Source organism: Hippopotamus amphibius, chromosome 4 (genome assembly GCF_030028045.1).
Source record: "Hippopotamus amphibius kiboko isolate mHipAmp2 chromosome 4, mHipAmp2.hap2, whole genome shotgun sequence".
NCBI classification, from domain to species: Eukaryota; Metazoa; Chordata; class Mammalia; order Artiodactyla; family Hippopotamidae; genus Hippopotamus; species Hippopotamus amphibius.
This window is the reverse complement of record NC_080189.1, coordinates 83,140,945-83,156,374: the sequence shown is the minus strand read 5'-3', so window position 1 is coordinate 83,156,374 and position 15,430 is coordinate 83,140,945. Positions and strand designations below refer to the sequence as shown.

Sequence of the window (15,430 nt, the reverse complement as noted above, 5' to 3'; positions counted from 1 at the left end):
ACAACCTGGAGGAATAAGCATATTTCTGCACAAATAACAACTCCATCATAGACTGTTTCATGTAGTGCATCCGAATGAAACGAGCTTTCCAAAACAAAAGACTCATCGGAAGGAATTAACGTCATTGCTGGAGATTACCCAGGATTTATTTGGAATGACACAGCACTGAAAACAGAATCGTTACAGATGACTTGTGGATACAGCATACATCACCTATATCTTATTTTCCGACAATCTGTGAAGATGAGTTGCATCGATAGAAACAGGTGGAAATAGGAGCTTTTTGAAATAGTGTCCTTTGGGGGTGGATTTAAATGCCCCATCAGCTAGCCAATCTCAGAAAGGCAGAAATTAAGACAATTTAGCTGCTGGTCCCGACTCGCTTACCTCCAGCCACAGCGGCCGGACACCCAGATTGTCAGACTCTGCTTTCTCCAAAGGGTCAGCAGCTCTGACGTGCTATCCGTCATGACATCCTGAAAAACGCACATTCCGAGCACAGATACTGTCGACTGTTTTGGCAATGGGATGGCTGGTTTTGCCCGGGGGCAAACCTGCAACTGTAATGCCAGACAGAGTAAGAGCAATGCATGTATCAATGACACTTAAGAGGCTAAAAGCTACAATGGAAAGGAGCGAGCGCAACTATGTATATGTAACCTTGTGCATACACATAGATCCAGGAGTGATGGGAACTAGCTCGTGTGACTGGGTGTCCATATATTTATATATAGAGAGAGGTGTGTTGGAAAAGAACAGTGAAAACTTTTGCAGCGGTTTCGGTTTAAACACAGTAAACGTGAAAGGGAGAGAGAGAGCACGTGCTCACACCTGCGAGGGGGATTAAGATAATCTCATATTACAGGATAATTCATCACGTCTTCTGCAGGGCAGCCACTCAATACCATACACTTGGTGCAGAGAAATTAAGGTTCTGGTCTGGAGAAAGCTACTTTAGAACTGGAGGGAGGGGGTCGAGTACACGAGTCTCCACAGCTTGGACAAAGCACAAACAAACCTGTTAGCAAGAACATGGGAACCAGTGAAGACTTTTTCCTTAATTTACCTGTTTTTTTTTTTTTTCTCTAAACATTTATTTGCACACATGCTCCATTGACATAGCCTTCCAAGTTTTGCTGGCATCAGTCTGTAAATCATTGAGAGTGTCACAGCAAAAGTGAGCTCTTCAGGTTTTCACAAAGGTTTAAAAACCCAGTCATCAGGCTCTTTCTGCAATTCTTTTGGCCCTAATCCAGGCGTCGAGTGAAGTTCTCTGGAAAGAGGCCTTTGTAGGTGGCGAGGTCTCCGTACTGAAGCCAGTCTGATTCCTTCACTCCTACCAGCCAGCCCGCATCCTGCAAGACAAAGATAGGGCTTTCAGAGTCCAACGAACTACTGGAAAAATCTGCATTGCCAACAATTAATAAAATAATGGGTTTAATGAGCACTGTGTTCCTGCACAAGGATGATGTAGTACATGTAAACTGGTGCGCTGAGCTCAGGGGGAAGGCTTGTCCCAAGTAAACTGCTAGTTAAAAAAAAAAAAGGAGTAAACATTTGAAATTTGAAATTATTTATTTTATGTATTTTAGTGTATGTATGTAGTTAATTGAAGGTTAATATTAATATTATAATTTTGTATAAAGTATAGTTAATTGACGCTAACTGGATTATGACACATCCTTAAGGGAGAGGAAAGAATTAGGATAGCCAGCACAGGGAATTCCCTGGTGGTCCAGTGGTTAGGACTCCACACTCTCACTATTGAGGGCCTGGGCTGAATCCCTAGTTGGGGAACTAAGATCCTACAAGCCAGACAGTGTGGAGAGAGGGAGGGAGGGAGCGAGGAAGGACAGAAGGGAGAAAGGGAGAGAGGGAGGAAGACAGGGAGGGAGTGAGGAAGGAACGGTTACAGCCAGTGCAAAGAGAGGAACACCATGTCAAAACATACACAGGACCATTTCCTGTCCTGCGGATCACAATGAAAAAAAGGCTTGAGGACCCATGGGTTGGAATAAGGTACTGACAAGGCCATAGAAGGTCTTCCTTTTCATCCTCAACCACTTGCTTATAAGAAAGAACTGTGTGCCAGCTCACATCACATAACCGAAATAAACCACCATATGCAAGGCTGATCAAATACTAATAGCTTTATATGTGTTGCCTGGTATCACTATTGTGTTTGTTGGTGCTGCTGTCTAATTTTTCAAGTTTATATAAACTACAAAGCAGTTGGATGTCATGACATTCTTGCTGGAAACATATGTAAAGTCTTTGTACATTATTCCTCATAAACATTTGTCTGTCTTACAGGCGTGCCCTCACAAAAATGAAGACAGCCTAGGAAACTTTAAAGAACCCATCCATGCATGGTCATACCGCATGGGAGACCAAACATAAAACTGAGAAACGGAGGTTGTCATCTGCCCTTGGTCTTCTGGAGAGAAGCAGAGTCTAGTTGGGAAAAGCTGAGTTGAAGGAACAATTTTAAACACACAGACCATATGAAGCGAAACTAGCGGGAAATGACTATCTTTATTATGTTAACCAGTACAAGAAAGAGATCTCACTTAAAATGAGAAATAGCCAGATTTAATCTGAACCAATCCCCAATATAGTTCAAGTACATCAGATAAAACGAGGTCTCAAAAATTAAATAAAGAAGCTGAATACATTCCCTTTGATAGCATCTGAGACCATAAATTGATGCCGCTACATAGACAAGAAATATAAGCATTTAGACAGGCCAATTTTTGAAGGCAGAAAAAAAATAACACTGACAAAAAAATGATTCAATAAAATAACTGATCATATCCTAGCTGATGAGGAAGTGTCCTCTATAAAATTATGATGTTACGTATGTGAAGGACAAAGTTATACTTAGAGTAAAAGATGATAACTAAATACTTTCTAAACCTCTAGTAAACATAAAAAAGGTCATATTTTCCCCTCAAGTGTATATATTTGACTTTATTTACAGCAGGTGAAAAATCTAATGGAGCCAAGTGGAGTCATGTGTTTCAAAATAGTTTCAATAAAGACAAAAATAAAGGACTGACGCACACTCATAATCAAGATCTATTCCAACATATACATTGTGAAATGCAACTTATAAAGTGAAGCATCACAGTTAATATCAATCTTTAGCTGAGGAAAATACAGAAAATTAAATATTAACTGCCTAAAATATGTGGTAGGCTAAAGATTTCCAGTTTTGGTAGCGGCAAAATAGCTGGTATCAGACAAATGCTTTTGCATAGAACAATTATAAACACTGGAACACCTATATATTTATATATAGTTATATATGCATATGCATACAGAAATTCAACTATTTATAAATGGAAACGACTGTTATCAAATATAAGTGTATACTTTAGAGTTGTTACAAATAACAGAGTCCTGCATATATAACAACTATGTAAAAGCACTGAGAATGACCAAAAGCAGGCAGAAATTGGGGGATATTTAACCCTTGAAACTACATTGGGTGAGATTTGTTAACAGAGCCTTTCCCCCAGGGATTAGCCTCAGTCTGTGCGATGCAGGGCAGTCAGAGGATAGAGTTCAGGTCTGCCAGAGGAGCTGCACGTTCATGGAGAATATCTCGAAAGACACAACTACAGAAGGGGATCCCCAAGCATTCAGAAAAGCGTCCCTGGAATTCTAAGCTGTACCCCAAGCTGTGAATGCATAAGCGGTTCTCCAGGAGGCTGGGGGAAGGCAGCGGCAGGAAGGTAGTGAAGGCTAAGTGGAAATTTTAGCACTGCCCATGGAGAGGAGGCAGAATTTTGAGTTCAAATCCCACAAAGCTAGCGGGCTTGAGAAATCCTTCAGGAGTTCCACTGAAATCCCCAAGGGGAATATCTCCACGGTAGAGCCAAATCCCAGGACTAAGAATTTAGCCTAAGAGTGAAGACAAAACTAAAATAGACCCATCCTAATAAAGTATAAAACAAACATTCATGAATTCAAGGTATTTATCTAGTCATTTAAATGCCTGTTATCTGGGGATACCTAGAAGAAAAAGAAACAATTTTCAGAGGTAGAAAACAGAATTGAGACGCTACAATGTATCATCCACTGTGTCCAGTATCAATAAAAAAAATTACTAGAGGTGAGAAGGAACAAGCAAATATGGCCCAAAGATAAAAAGCAATAGAAATGTGTCCTGAGATGGCTCAGCTTTTGGAATTAGAAGTAAGAAATTTAAAGCAGCTATTATTACTAGCTTCAAGCACTTAAACTGAAAGATGGTAATAATGAGAACAGATGGAAAACTCTCAGCAAAAAAAATAGACACTATATAAAAGAAAACATAGAAATTATAGACCTGTGTAAGTAATATCGGAAATTAAAAAGTCCGAAGATCAGCTTAACAAATTCAAAGTAGCACTGTACTTGAAAACAGAGCAATGGAAATTATCCAAAACCTGAGTACAGAGAGAAGTAAATGCTGAATGAAAAAAAAGAACAGTCTCAGACATCAAGATGTCCAACATATATATATATATATCTATCTATATATATATATATATATATATATATATATCTAACATACATAATTGGAGACAGAGAAAAAAAGGAGAAAGGGGGGAAAAATTAAGAAATAATAGACAAAAATCTTCCAAATGTAGTAAAGAAAAACAAAAAAAGATACAAATTTAAGGAGTTTATGAACCCCAAGCATGAAATCTACAAAAAGAAAATAATAATAACACCACCTAAGCACATTATAGTTGAACTGGTGAAAATCAAAGATACAGAGAAATTCTAAAAAGTAGTCAGGGAAAAAGCCATAGGTTAAACAAATTACAGCTGATTTCTAATATAAATAGTAGTGCGCAGAAGACAATGGAGCAACATCTTTAAAGAGCTGAAAGAAAAAAAAAAATCCAACTCAGAATTCTTCCTCCAGTGAAAAATCTTTTAAAATGAAGTTGAATAAAGGCATCAAATAAACATCAAGTAAACAAAAGCTGAGCGGATTTACTGCTAGAAGACTGGTTCTCTAGGACTCAGCTTTTCAAGAGGAAAGGAATTGAGACCTATCAGAATAAGAGCACGGGAAATGGCAAACATGTTGGTAAGTATAAAAGACTAGCTTTTTTCCTCTTAATTTCTCTAAAAGATAACTTACAGTTAATGCAAAAAAAGTTTATATTTTATAGTATATTCTATAAGCATAAAATATATTTTATATATTTTCATAATTTTATAATTGAGGTTTTTAATATTTGGGGATACCTAGACACTTTTGCCTGATATTGGTAATTTATGCTTTGTCATTTATATTTGTATACAAAAAAAATATAATAGCATCCCAATAGCATCCCCAAATAAGTGTCTAAAAACCTACTTAGTGATGCTGTGATCTTAGCCCTTTTCAGAGCTGCCACGCAGCATCTCAGAAGGTAGAAATGTCTTAAGGAAGTCACTGTGCCCAACTGGCTCTCAGGAAAAATTAATAGAGCCTGCAGGATCTTCTACTCTCATCCTTTACCTGGTCAGCTTCCGAATCTGAGGGCACCACCAACACCACGTCACCCCTTTGTAAGGTAAGTTCATCAGAATTTGCTGCTTCGAAGTCGTGCAGTGTTTCCACCTGCAAAAAATTATAAAAGAATTTATTCATTTTAGAAAGAAAAGGAGATGTAAAATCAAAGTTTCTCAGCCAGATTATCAGCAGGCACTCTTAGAAGCATCTCCAAGATGAATAAAAAAGATGAAGATGAGTCACTCCTCAAGGAAGAAAGCCTCTGAAGACAGAAAGGAAATCCTAATCTGTTTTCCTAAAACATCAGAGTCTTACAGACTGATACTGAGGCCATTTGAATGTATATTTAGCAAAGCAATGCCTTCTGCAAGAACTAAAATGCAGTGCATTAATTTAAATTGCAATTCACCCATTTTGTTACAGATTTGCATTTTATTATCACTGATGCTTTATTACTGTTTGTGTTTTAACCTGAACTAAAGAGGCCTAGTGAAAAGTTCTTCTGTAAAATAATTAATAATTGGGAAAACCATCACTTGCAGGTTATATGGTAATTACTATGTAATTAAACCCTGTGATCAATTTCTTTGTAAATTCCCTATCTTACCCTTTAAACCACAACAATCTGTTTCTTTTCTTTCTCTTTTTCCTGGTTTTTAATTGAAATATATTTGACATATAATATTGTATAATTTAAGGTACACATCATGTTAATTTGATACAGTTATACCGTAATATGATTGCCATTGTAGCGACAGCTGGCACCTGATCGTGTTACATAATTATTTCTTTTCAGTTGTTGGGTTAATTAAGTTCTAGTCTCTTCCCAGGCTTGATGATTATAATACAACAGTGTTGTCTATATTTGCCATGGATTAGATCTCTAGGGCTACTTTACTACTTGCTGCAAGTTCATATCTTTAAATAACATCTGTCTTATCCTACCACCCTTCTTTCCCTTTTTTGGGAAAGGTTTCTTTAAAATTTGATTCTAGAAATTTTTTAAAAAGCAAAAGGAGAAAGAGTACTCTAAAGAACCCCCATGTCCTCTTCACCCAGCCTGGATAACTATTTACTCATGGCCAGTTTTATTTCTCCCTTGTCCCTTGCCTCAATCTCACTGCCAAGATTATACAACTAGCTTTTAAATTGTGTATTTTGCATACAGAAGCATACGGAGTCAGAGCTGGAAATGACTATTAAATTCATTTTTCTGATGAGAAAGCTGAAACCCAAAGAGAGAATCCCCCAGCTCACACTGCAGCTAGTGAGCAAAGCCAAGGAAGAACCCAGTCAGGCCTGGCCTTGCTTGGCACCTGCCCCCTTGATTTCATGTCCTCTTCTTAAAACAGAACACAGTGGGGCACATCTCCTCACTGGCCACATGTCTAGTTTCTTTTCTCCTCATTAATTCATTCATCAGTCCATTAATCCCCCCTGGCCTCACTGGAGGTGACAAGGGAGCAGTCACTTTCTAATGAGCAGACAGAGAGAAGAAAAAGACTCTATTCAATCCCACCCCCACAAACACACATACAGTTAACACTTTTTAAAAGATAAAGAGCTGAATTTGGAAATGCAAAATCAAATATGCACATTAACACTCCCACTATATTCTGTTAGGTAGGATTATCTGCCTCTCTGAGCAAAAAACCTTCTCGCCATTATTTCTTATCCTTATTGTAGAAGCCCACTAACATATTTATCCACTTTCAAATTATTACTGACTCCCGACGCTGTGCCCTGCCCTGCAGCAAGGTGCCAGGGTGCCGGAAGGATCTGAGTTTCCTGCCCTCCAGCGGGGAGCAGATGAGCACATGGATGATTTCAAGCCCTGGGCTCTAGGGGGCGCTCAGGAGGGCGCTCGGGGTGGAAGCAATCCACCCACCCCACTACCAAGGGGTTTATCATTCACCCTGCAGGGAACTTTCTTGAATTCTCGGTTGTTAAAATATGGAAAGACATGACTGTGGTTCTTGCAGCCCAGCAGCATGGAAACCCTGCCATGTTATAATGGGATGTAGGGGTGAAGGCTAAAGCAGCACAGAGAACAAACACATGGAGCAAAAAGAATAAAAATCAGACAACCGCGTCTGCACAAAAGGGTCTGGAAACAAAGGAAGGACAAATGGCCACCATGTTAAAAAAGAAGAAATGTTAGGAGATCTGAAACACATTTCTCCCTTTTTAAAAGAAAATCAGCTTTAATTTCAGTAAAACTGTCATGCAAAGCATAGAGAACTGAACACATATTCAAAAATCAGGTGTGGCACCTCCAACGCATCCCTCTGTGCAGACAAGACAACCAATCGCACAAGCTTTTAAACTAAACAACGAACTCTGGTTAATGCAAACCAAATTGGAACACAGTTCTCAAGTCAGGCTAAATTTAATTACACTCTGTTCTCCATCAAAAGGGATAGATTTTTCTATTATATTTTCCTGAAATGAATAAAATAAGAAAAAAAATGGCAAAGAAGAAAGAAAGAAAGAAAAAGAAAGAAAGAAAGAAAGAAAGAAAGAAAGAAAGAAAGAAAGAAAGAAAGACAGAAAGAAAAAGAAAGAAACGCTAAGACCTTGTAGAGGAAGCCAGGAGGCACCTCCTGGAAGGCCTGGCTTGCAGAGGCTGTTAGCTGGGAGGTCTCGCCTGCCTCCTGCTCCTCCGAGGCCAGCTCTGGCGTCTCGCTCGTGGGGCCCGGAAGAGCCACGTCATCAGGCGCCTCCTTGGACTCTGTAGCCACAGTTTCTTCGTGTTCTCCCTCCCCTTCATTGTTGGAGGCAGGCTCTATGACGACAGAAGGTATGACCTTCTCCTGGAGGAAGAAAAATCTGGTGGCAATGACGGGGAAAGAGGACTTCTGTGCCCTCCAGGAGCTGCCACGACCCCATCCCACCCTCACTGGTTCCACTTTCCCCACCTCCCCCACTTGGCTAAATGCCTGCTGTTCCCCAAACTTTCTGGCCTTTGGCCCTTTCACCTTGCAGGACTTTCCTCCTGACATGGCCTCCTTTCTATTTCTCCTGAATCAGAAGCCCTTAGTGGGACTAATTTCTGGATCCTTGAACAACCAGGCAGTTTGGTTAAGAGTGAGGTTTCTAGGGAAATTGGGAAGTGGGATAGGAGACTTTGGGGAGAGAGAGTGAGTCATGACAGGGTGGGGGGACAATCCTGAAAGGGAATGTTAGGACTCCAAGGATGCTCTCATTTTCGCAGTGGTCCATTCTTGTCCCACTGAATAATAACCCTCACTTGAAGCTGACATTTAAGCTCCTGTAATTGCTTTTCTCCTTGAAACTGTATTGTTGGTAAGGCTCTGGCCCGTGTTTGGAGATAACCTGCCTGTCCCTTGCTCGTTGATTATCATCAGAGCTCACACTGCAGAGACAACTTGAGGGATGACAAGTCCCACTAACCACTCTAAGTACTGTACTGTCTGGGGGAAAAGCAAAACCAAAGGATCAAGATCACTTTTTTACTTGTTTAACAAAGGTGAGCACGGAGGGGAATTTCACGAGCATGATGGAAGCCTAGAGATCAAATTCTAGATCTCCTCGGATATCAGTGGACACAGGCACCTCCACTCTTCAGTTTGGAGAAAATAATACACTCTTTCAACAAAGCATAACAATACATACAGAAATACCCCTGGCATTGTAACAAGAAAATCTACTGAAAAAACTGCACATACATTTGAGTTATTTCTCTAAGTAGTACTGCTACCTGCTGTCTGAAAGGGACCATTCAGTTTCAAGCTTTAAGAAACTGGAAAGATTTCTGGAAATTTATTATGAGTTAAATAATTAGGAAAAAGCAAAGCCTCACATTAAATCAACTCCTTACTGTTTCTGCTTAGATTACAGAGGAGCAAGAACGTGGTATTTAGAAGGGCTGTCCTTGCTTTGGCACCTGGATTTGAGACCCCACATTAGGAATGTCTGCATTTGTTGCCTTTGACTGTTTCTCTGAGGAAATGAAGAACTTGGTAACTCCAACTTCATGTATATATCAATGACCCATTTCCTTTTGAAAGCACAACACAAGGATAGGCTTTGGGTGAAAAGAGCCTAATGGTGAGTTTGGGACACTCTAATAATGATAACAACCAGAAAATAATGATAATAGTAAAATGACTCACTGCTAATATTGGCTTCTGACCATGTGCCTGGCTGAGGACTCTGTGGCTATTTTCTCACCTAATCCAGCCAACACCCCTATTGTCGTACCATATTCTCTTTCTCCTCCCCCCATTCTCATCCTTTTCATTGTGCTTCACTCCTTTCTCCATCACTTTATTCCACAGTTTCCTTTGTCCCTACCTTAAGCCCAGTCTGCCAGAGCAATTGAGGGCCCAGGTGAAGCCTCACAATACTGATACTGAGAGAACGCGGAGACCACTCTTTTGGAGAATTGAGTATTTCGATTCGGTGGAGTGAGGTGTCACAACATGGCTACAAGCCGTCCACTACTCCTCATCCAAAAGCGGTATCACCATTAAGCAGTAGACAGAAGGTTCCAATGGGTGTCATCTCCCTAGACCCTCCATTTACTAGGACACGTACCTGAGTTGCCGCTGCTTCTGTTTCGTCCAGTTGAGATCTGTCACCGTCTACAGCCTCTTGTGTGTCAATCTTGGCTTCAGTGTCAATCTTGGCCTCCTCTAAACTGGCTCCTTCTCCAGCAGGAAGAGCCACCTTCTCTGTCTCTGCTTCCTCCACTAGGGCCCCCTCGGCTGCCGGCACCAAGGTCCCAGCCGTCACATCAGCATCCGTTCCAGGAATGATCTGTAAACCAGAAGCCAAACAGGCTGTGTCTGTCTCTCCACGGGCCTCAGTAAGAGTCAGACTCAGCCCTTTCACGTCTCTCCCCTCCGCTGAGGCCATCAGACTTCCAGGCTTCCAGCCCAGGATTCAGGTACAGCAGAGTCTGCCATCTGCTCATCAAAACCCTGACTCCTCTTCCTCCTGGGCCCCCAACAGCTTTCCTTGCAGGCGGGTGTAGCAAGTGGAATTTGCATGGAAGTGACACATGCCACTCCTGAGACATGGTGCTTGAGGTGTGTGTGCCCCCCTCCCCCACAAGCTCTTTCTATCTTTGTTGGCTGAAAGCAGAGGACCGCAAGGCTGTAGAGGACATCTGAATGACAAAATGGAAGGGGCCCAGGCCCGATACTACCTGGGTCATGGAAGAAAGCCACTGAAAAGCATCCTCAGTAAATCCTTCTAAAGGAAGGATTTAGAAAAACCGTATTTCAGTATAAGCTTTCAAATCTTCATAGGGAAAGTCCCAGAAGCTAAATGACAGCCATGAAAAAAAAATTAAGAAGCTTCTCAATGAGATCTCTTAAGAATGAAGGGAAAATCATTTTTGACATCAAATATGCATTATAATCCAAATCAAATCCGATTCTGGGTCCTTTTACTGGGAAAAGCAAAATAGAACAAAAAAGAGAACTTCGTTTCTAAGGTTGGAAAGTAGTCAGAAGAGCTTTAAGTAGTATTTAAAACCTACAATAATGAAATAAAGTGCAAGCAACCTAAATGCCCATCAACAAATGAATGGATAAAGAAGATGTGGCATATATATACAATGGAATATTACTCAGCTATAAAAAGGGATGAGATGGAGCTATATGTAATGAGGTGGATAGAACTACAGTCTGTCATACAGAGTGAAGTAAGTCAGAAAGAGAAGGACAAATATTGTATGCTAACTCACATATACGGAATCTAAAAATGGTACTGTTGGACTCAGTGACCAGAACAAGGATGCAGATACAGAGAATGGACTGGAGAACTCGAGGTATGGGAGGGGGCGGGGGGTGAAGGGGAAACTGAGATGAAGCGACAGAGTAACACAGACATATATATACTACCAACTGTAAAATAGTCAGTGGGAAGTTGTTGTATAACAAAGGGAGTCCAACTCGAGGATGGAAGATGCCTTAGAGGACTGGGGCAGGGAGGGTGGGGGGGGCTTGGGGGGGGCGTCAAGGAAGGGAGGGAAGATGGGGATATGTGTATAAAAACGGATGATTGAACCTGGTGTACCCCCCCAAAAAATAAATAAATAAATAAATAAATAAATAAATAAAAAAAAGAAGTTTTAGTTTTGAACCGAGTGGCTATGGAATCCAAGTCTTTAACAAAACTCTCACATCAGCTTGGCCGGCTTGATTTGAGAGGTTCAAACCAGAAAGACTGAAAGAGAAGGAGAATCGTAGATTGATCTTATATAATACACCGAGGAGGCATCTTTCAAAAACTGATCTTGCTAGCTGATGTGATTAGCATTATCCATTCCTGTTCCTTATTGAATAAATTCTATCCAGTTTGTCCTATTAAGTTAGGAAAGCTCTGATGTTGCAGATAGTAACTGTCAGACTCAGAATACTGAAAAGGGCTGATGAAGACTCTGAGTCACACACCTACAGTCACAGCAGTGCGTTTAAAAAAAAAACTTTCTTCTGACTCAAATTTATTTATAAAAATAACCCGTTGCAATATACGCACTACTAAATAGAAATTAGATAACCAACAAGGACCTACTGTATAGCACAGGGAACTATACTCAATATCTTGTAACAATCTATAAGGCAAAAGAGTGAAAAATATATATACACACACATATATATGTATAACTGAATCACTTTGCTGTACACCTGAAACTAATACAACATTGTAAACCAACTATATTTCAATTAAAAATAAATAAATAACCTGTTGCAGAATACATTTTTCTGCTTAATTTTACTTTAGAAATTAAAAATAACACTAACAGTGCAGTATTTGTTGTATTACTCATATTTTTAGAAACTTACTTCCCTCTCTTAGGAGAATCTCCTATTATATGAATTTGGCTCTCCACACAGTGTGCAGTGATTCAAAATGCAGTCACTAGCCATGACATAGCATTTCTTTCTTTTTTTTCTACTCTCATTAAAGTACATGAGTTCAGAGAAGTAATCCTTTTACATGAACTGTAATACACTTATTCGAGGTGAAGTATAAACATTGATAATTACTGGAGTGGGATAATAGGTACAGGGGGATTTATATTTAGGTGAATGACTGAGAATTCCCATAATAAAGTTAATTTAAAAATTTAAGAGAATTGTATCTCTTGTTTTATATAAACACAGGTCTTTTTATGTATGTTATTGCTGCCATTGTTAAAAAAGTAATACTCAGAATATAAATTAGGAGGGCATCTCAATTCCAAGAAAAGTAATGAACAATTGCTCTTAGCTTTACTGTTGGAGAAATCAACAAGCTCTCCCCAGGATCCTAAGGACCTAGTGAAGTTTCCTCCTAATCAGAAACTATACACAAAGACAATGTGTATACAATGAACTTATGAGCTCAAATGCAGAAAGCAAGTTGTGGCATCATCATTCTAAGTTTTGTACGCTTTCCCTCTGTCTGGAAAAAAATCACACCTATGGAGTGAACATCCCCCTAGTTTCAACAGCTTCGAACCAGATGGGCTCTATATTCTGCAGACAGCACGGGCAGGCAGAGCAGTGAAGACCACTACATGGGCACAGACACACAGACACAAAGTTACAGATCAAAAAGCAGCCATTATGGTATTGACAGGCTACTCCTTCGAGTTATTATACATAAACCCTTCCTTACATACATGTTCCAAGCATATACTATTAGTAATTGGATTTTACGCTCAACAGGATTGACATATCTTCTGAAGAGAACACATTTTTGTGAAGTATTGATGGTGTTGCCAAAAGTAATTTTTTAACTCTATACGAAAGAATGTCAATAATGAGTCCCTGATTTATCTCTATGGCTCTATATAACTATCAGTCTGCTTGTATCCGATTTTACTAGCGCAAGATATACATGTTATCACCTTTCCTTTGCTAAATAATTTTAACAGGCGTGATCACTGGCTGGAAGCGATCTACACCTGCCAGGGTGGCTGCAGTGACGCCGGCCACCAGCAGGTGGAGACCAAGGGCTCTGCCTGTCTGCTCTGAGGTTCGCTGACCTCAAAGGAGCAGACAGCCCAGCTTCAGCATGTCAGCAATTTACCTGATCTGTGTCACATAAAAAAAGGGACGGAGCAAGTGGAAAATTGTTGATAAGAATGATGGCAGAGAGAAATCACCAAAATACAGAAAGTAACAATGTTAATAGGGACTTCCCTGGTGGCGCAGTGATTAAGAAGCCGCCTGCCAATGCAGGGGACAAGGTTTGGTCCCTGGTTCCGGAAGATCCCGCATGCCGCGGAGCAACAAAGCCCGTGCACCACAACTACTGAGCCTGTGCTCTAGAGCCCGTGAGCCACTATTGATCCCACACCACAACAAAGAGTAGCTCCCACTCACCCCAGCTAGAGAAAGCCCGTGTGCAGCAACAAAGACCCAATGCGGCCAATTAACTAATAAATTTATTAATTTATATTAAAAAATGCTAATAAAGACAAGGTGCCAAGGAAATGGCACTTTGACTACAGAGAGGAAAAGCTAAACATTTTGAATGACCTACTTGGAAAAGGGGATAAATGATCACTCCTCCACTCTTCTCTGACTCCATTAGAAATAAATTCCTATTTCTCTAGCTGAAATTAAAGCTCTGATTTTAGAGACCTTAAGAGCATTACAGAAACAGAGAAGGACTGTCACTACCTGTATTCTCTTGTATCTTTTTGCCTCCATTGACATTGCTCTGAAAATCAAGGATGCCCTGATCCTCCCTTTATGTCCCACATTTTCTGCTCTTACCAAAATATTTCCAATGCCTATTTACTGACTGCAATAATAGAACAACATAAAAATACAATGGAAAATAGAATCCATTTGCTCGGATTAGGTGTTAGCTCTAGATAAATTAAGGTCAGATTTAAAAGGTTTTCAGTGATAGAGTGATTACCGCTCTTTTATGATTATTTTTATGCACTCTGATTTGTTAGCTAATCTAGCTTTAGACTCCAAATTTAGTCTTTTCTAGATTCTGCTTGCTACTGTAGATGTTACATCTGCAATCACAATGACTAATGACTGCTATTGGGTATTTTCGTGTGCTTTTTTTGTTTTTTTTTTTTAAAGGGGGACCAGAGGACTGAAAGCATTTCAAGGCTTTGATAGTCAATGTCATTAAATTTTTCTCTTCACTACACATTTTAAGAGAAACACCATTATCTTCTGCCAAAACTGTACTATCTGTTGGCCAAATAGACTTATGGTGGAAAACAACTGGTGCAAAAAAGAGACTAAAAACAGTTCTCCCTGCCCTTGGGTTGTTTATTGTATCCACAAGGTCCGTGAATCACAAGCACCCTGTGGCCAAACTGCACATTAATCACATAGAAATCACAGGGGTCTGTGTGGGACCTTTGAGAAGGTGAGCGGTTCTCACTTTATCACACCATATAGATCTTACTGCCTTTTAATCTTCTGCCTCAATAATCACCCTGGTGGAAAGTATATGGTCATAGCATTCATGGCAGAGCCCTTTCAAATACCTACCTGCCCTTGCAAGACTTTCTGGAAGTAAAATGAAGTGAACGCAATGCAACAATGGGCCCCATATCCTGCAAAGCAGGGAACACAGTGGGTGACAGAAACTAGCCGGTCCCTCTGGGTGACAGTGCCCTAGAAGCAGGTCAGCAAGGGCTGAGACTCCAGGCAAGTAAGAGCCATGATTGGCTGCAGGAGAATTTGTAATCCATGGGCTTTGTGTAATTTTTTGATTTATTTTATTTATTCATTGTTTGTTTTCCTGGCGATATTAGCTCTGAACAATGCCCGAAAAGCAGCTTGCCAACTGTGTAACTGATCTGGATGAGGACAAGTGAAGAGGTGCCCTAGTATGGAATTCCTATGGGGAGGCTATCCGAAAATAGTTTTTTTGAATAAAAAATAATAGATACCATGGGTTTCAAAACAATAAAATAACATGGTACCATTTTGATAT

General features: G+C 40.1%; 1 protein-coding gene across 1 annotated transcript in view; it reads right to left on the bottom strand.

Moving 5' to 3' along the window:
* Positions 1-145: 145 nt before the first annotated feature.
* AMPH (amphiphysin) overlaps positions 146-15,430 on the bottom strand; it is a 204,369-nt gene continuing 189,084 nt past the window's right edge. Inside the window, exons 18-21 of the mRNA XM_057731632.1 lie at positions 10,058-10,279; positions 8,074-8,310; positions 5,504-5,605; positions 146-1,355 (exon numbers count right to left, since the gene is read on the bottom strand). Of these exons, the coding sequence (XP_057587615.1) occupies positions 1,248-1,355; positions 5,504-5,605; positions 8,074-8,310; positions 10,058-10,279 (669 nt within the window). The 3' untranslated portion in view covers positions 146-1,247. The remainder of the gene's footprint in view (positions 1,356-5,503; positions 5,606-8,073; positions 8,311-10,057; positions 10,280-15,430) is intronic.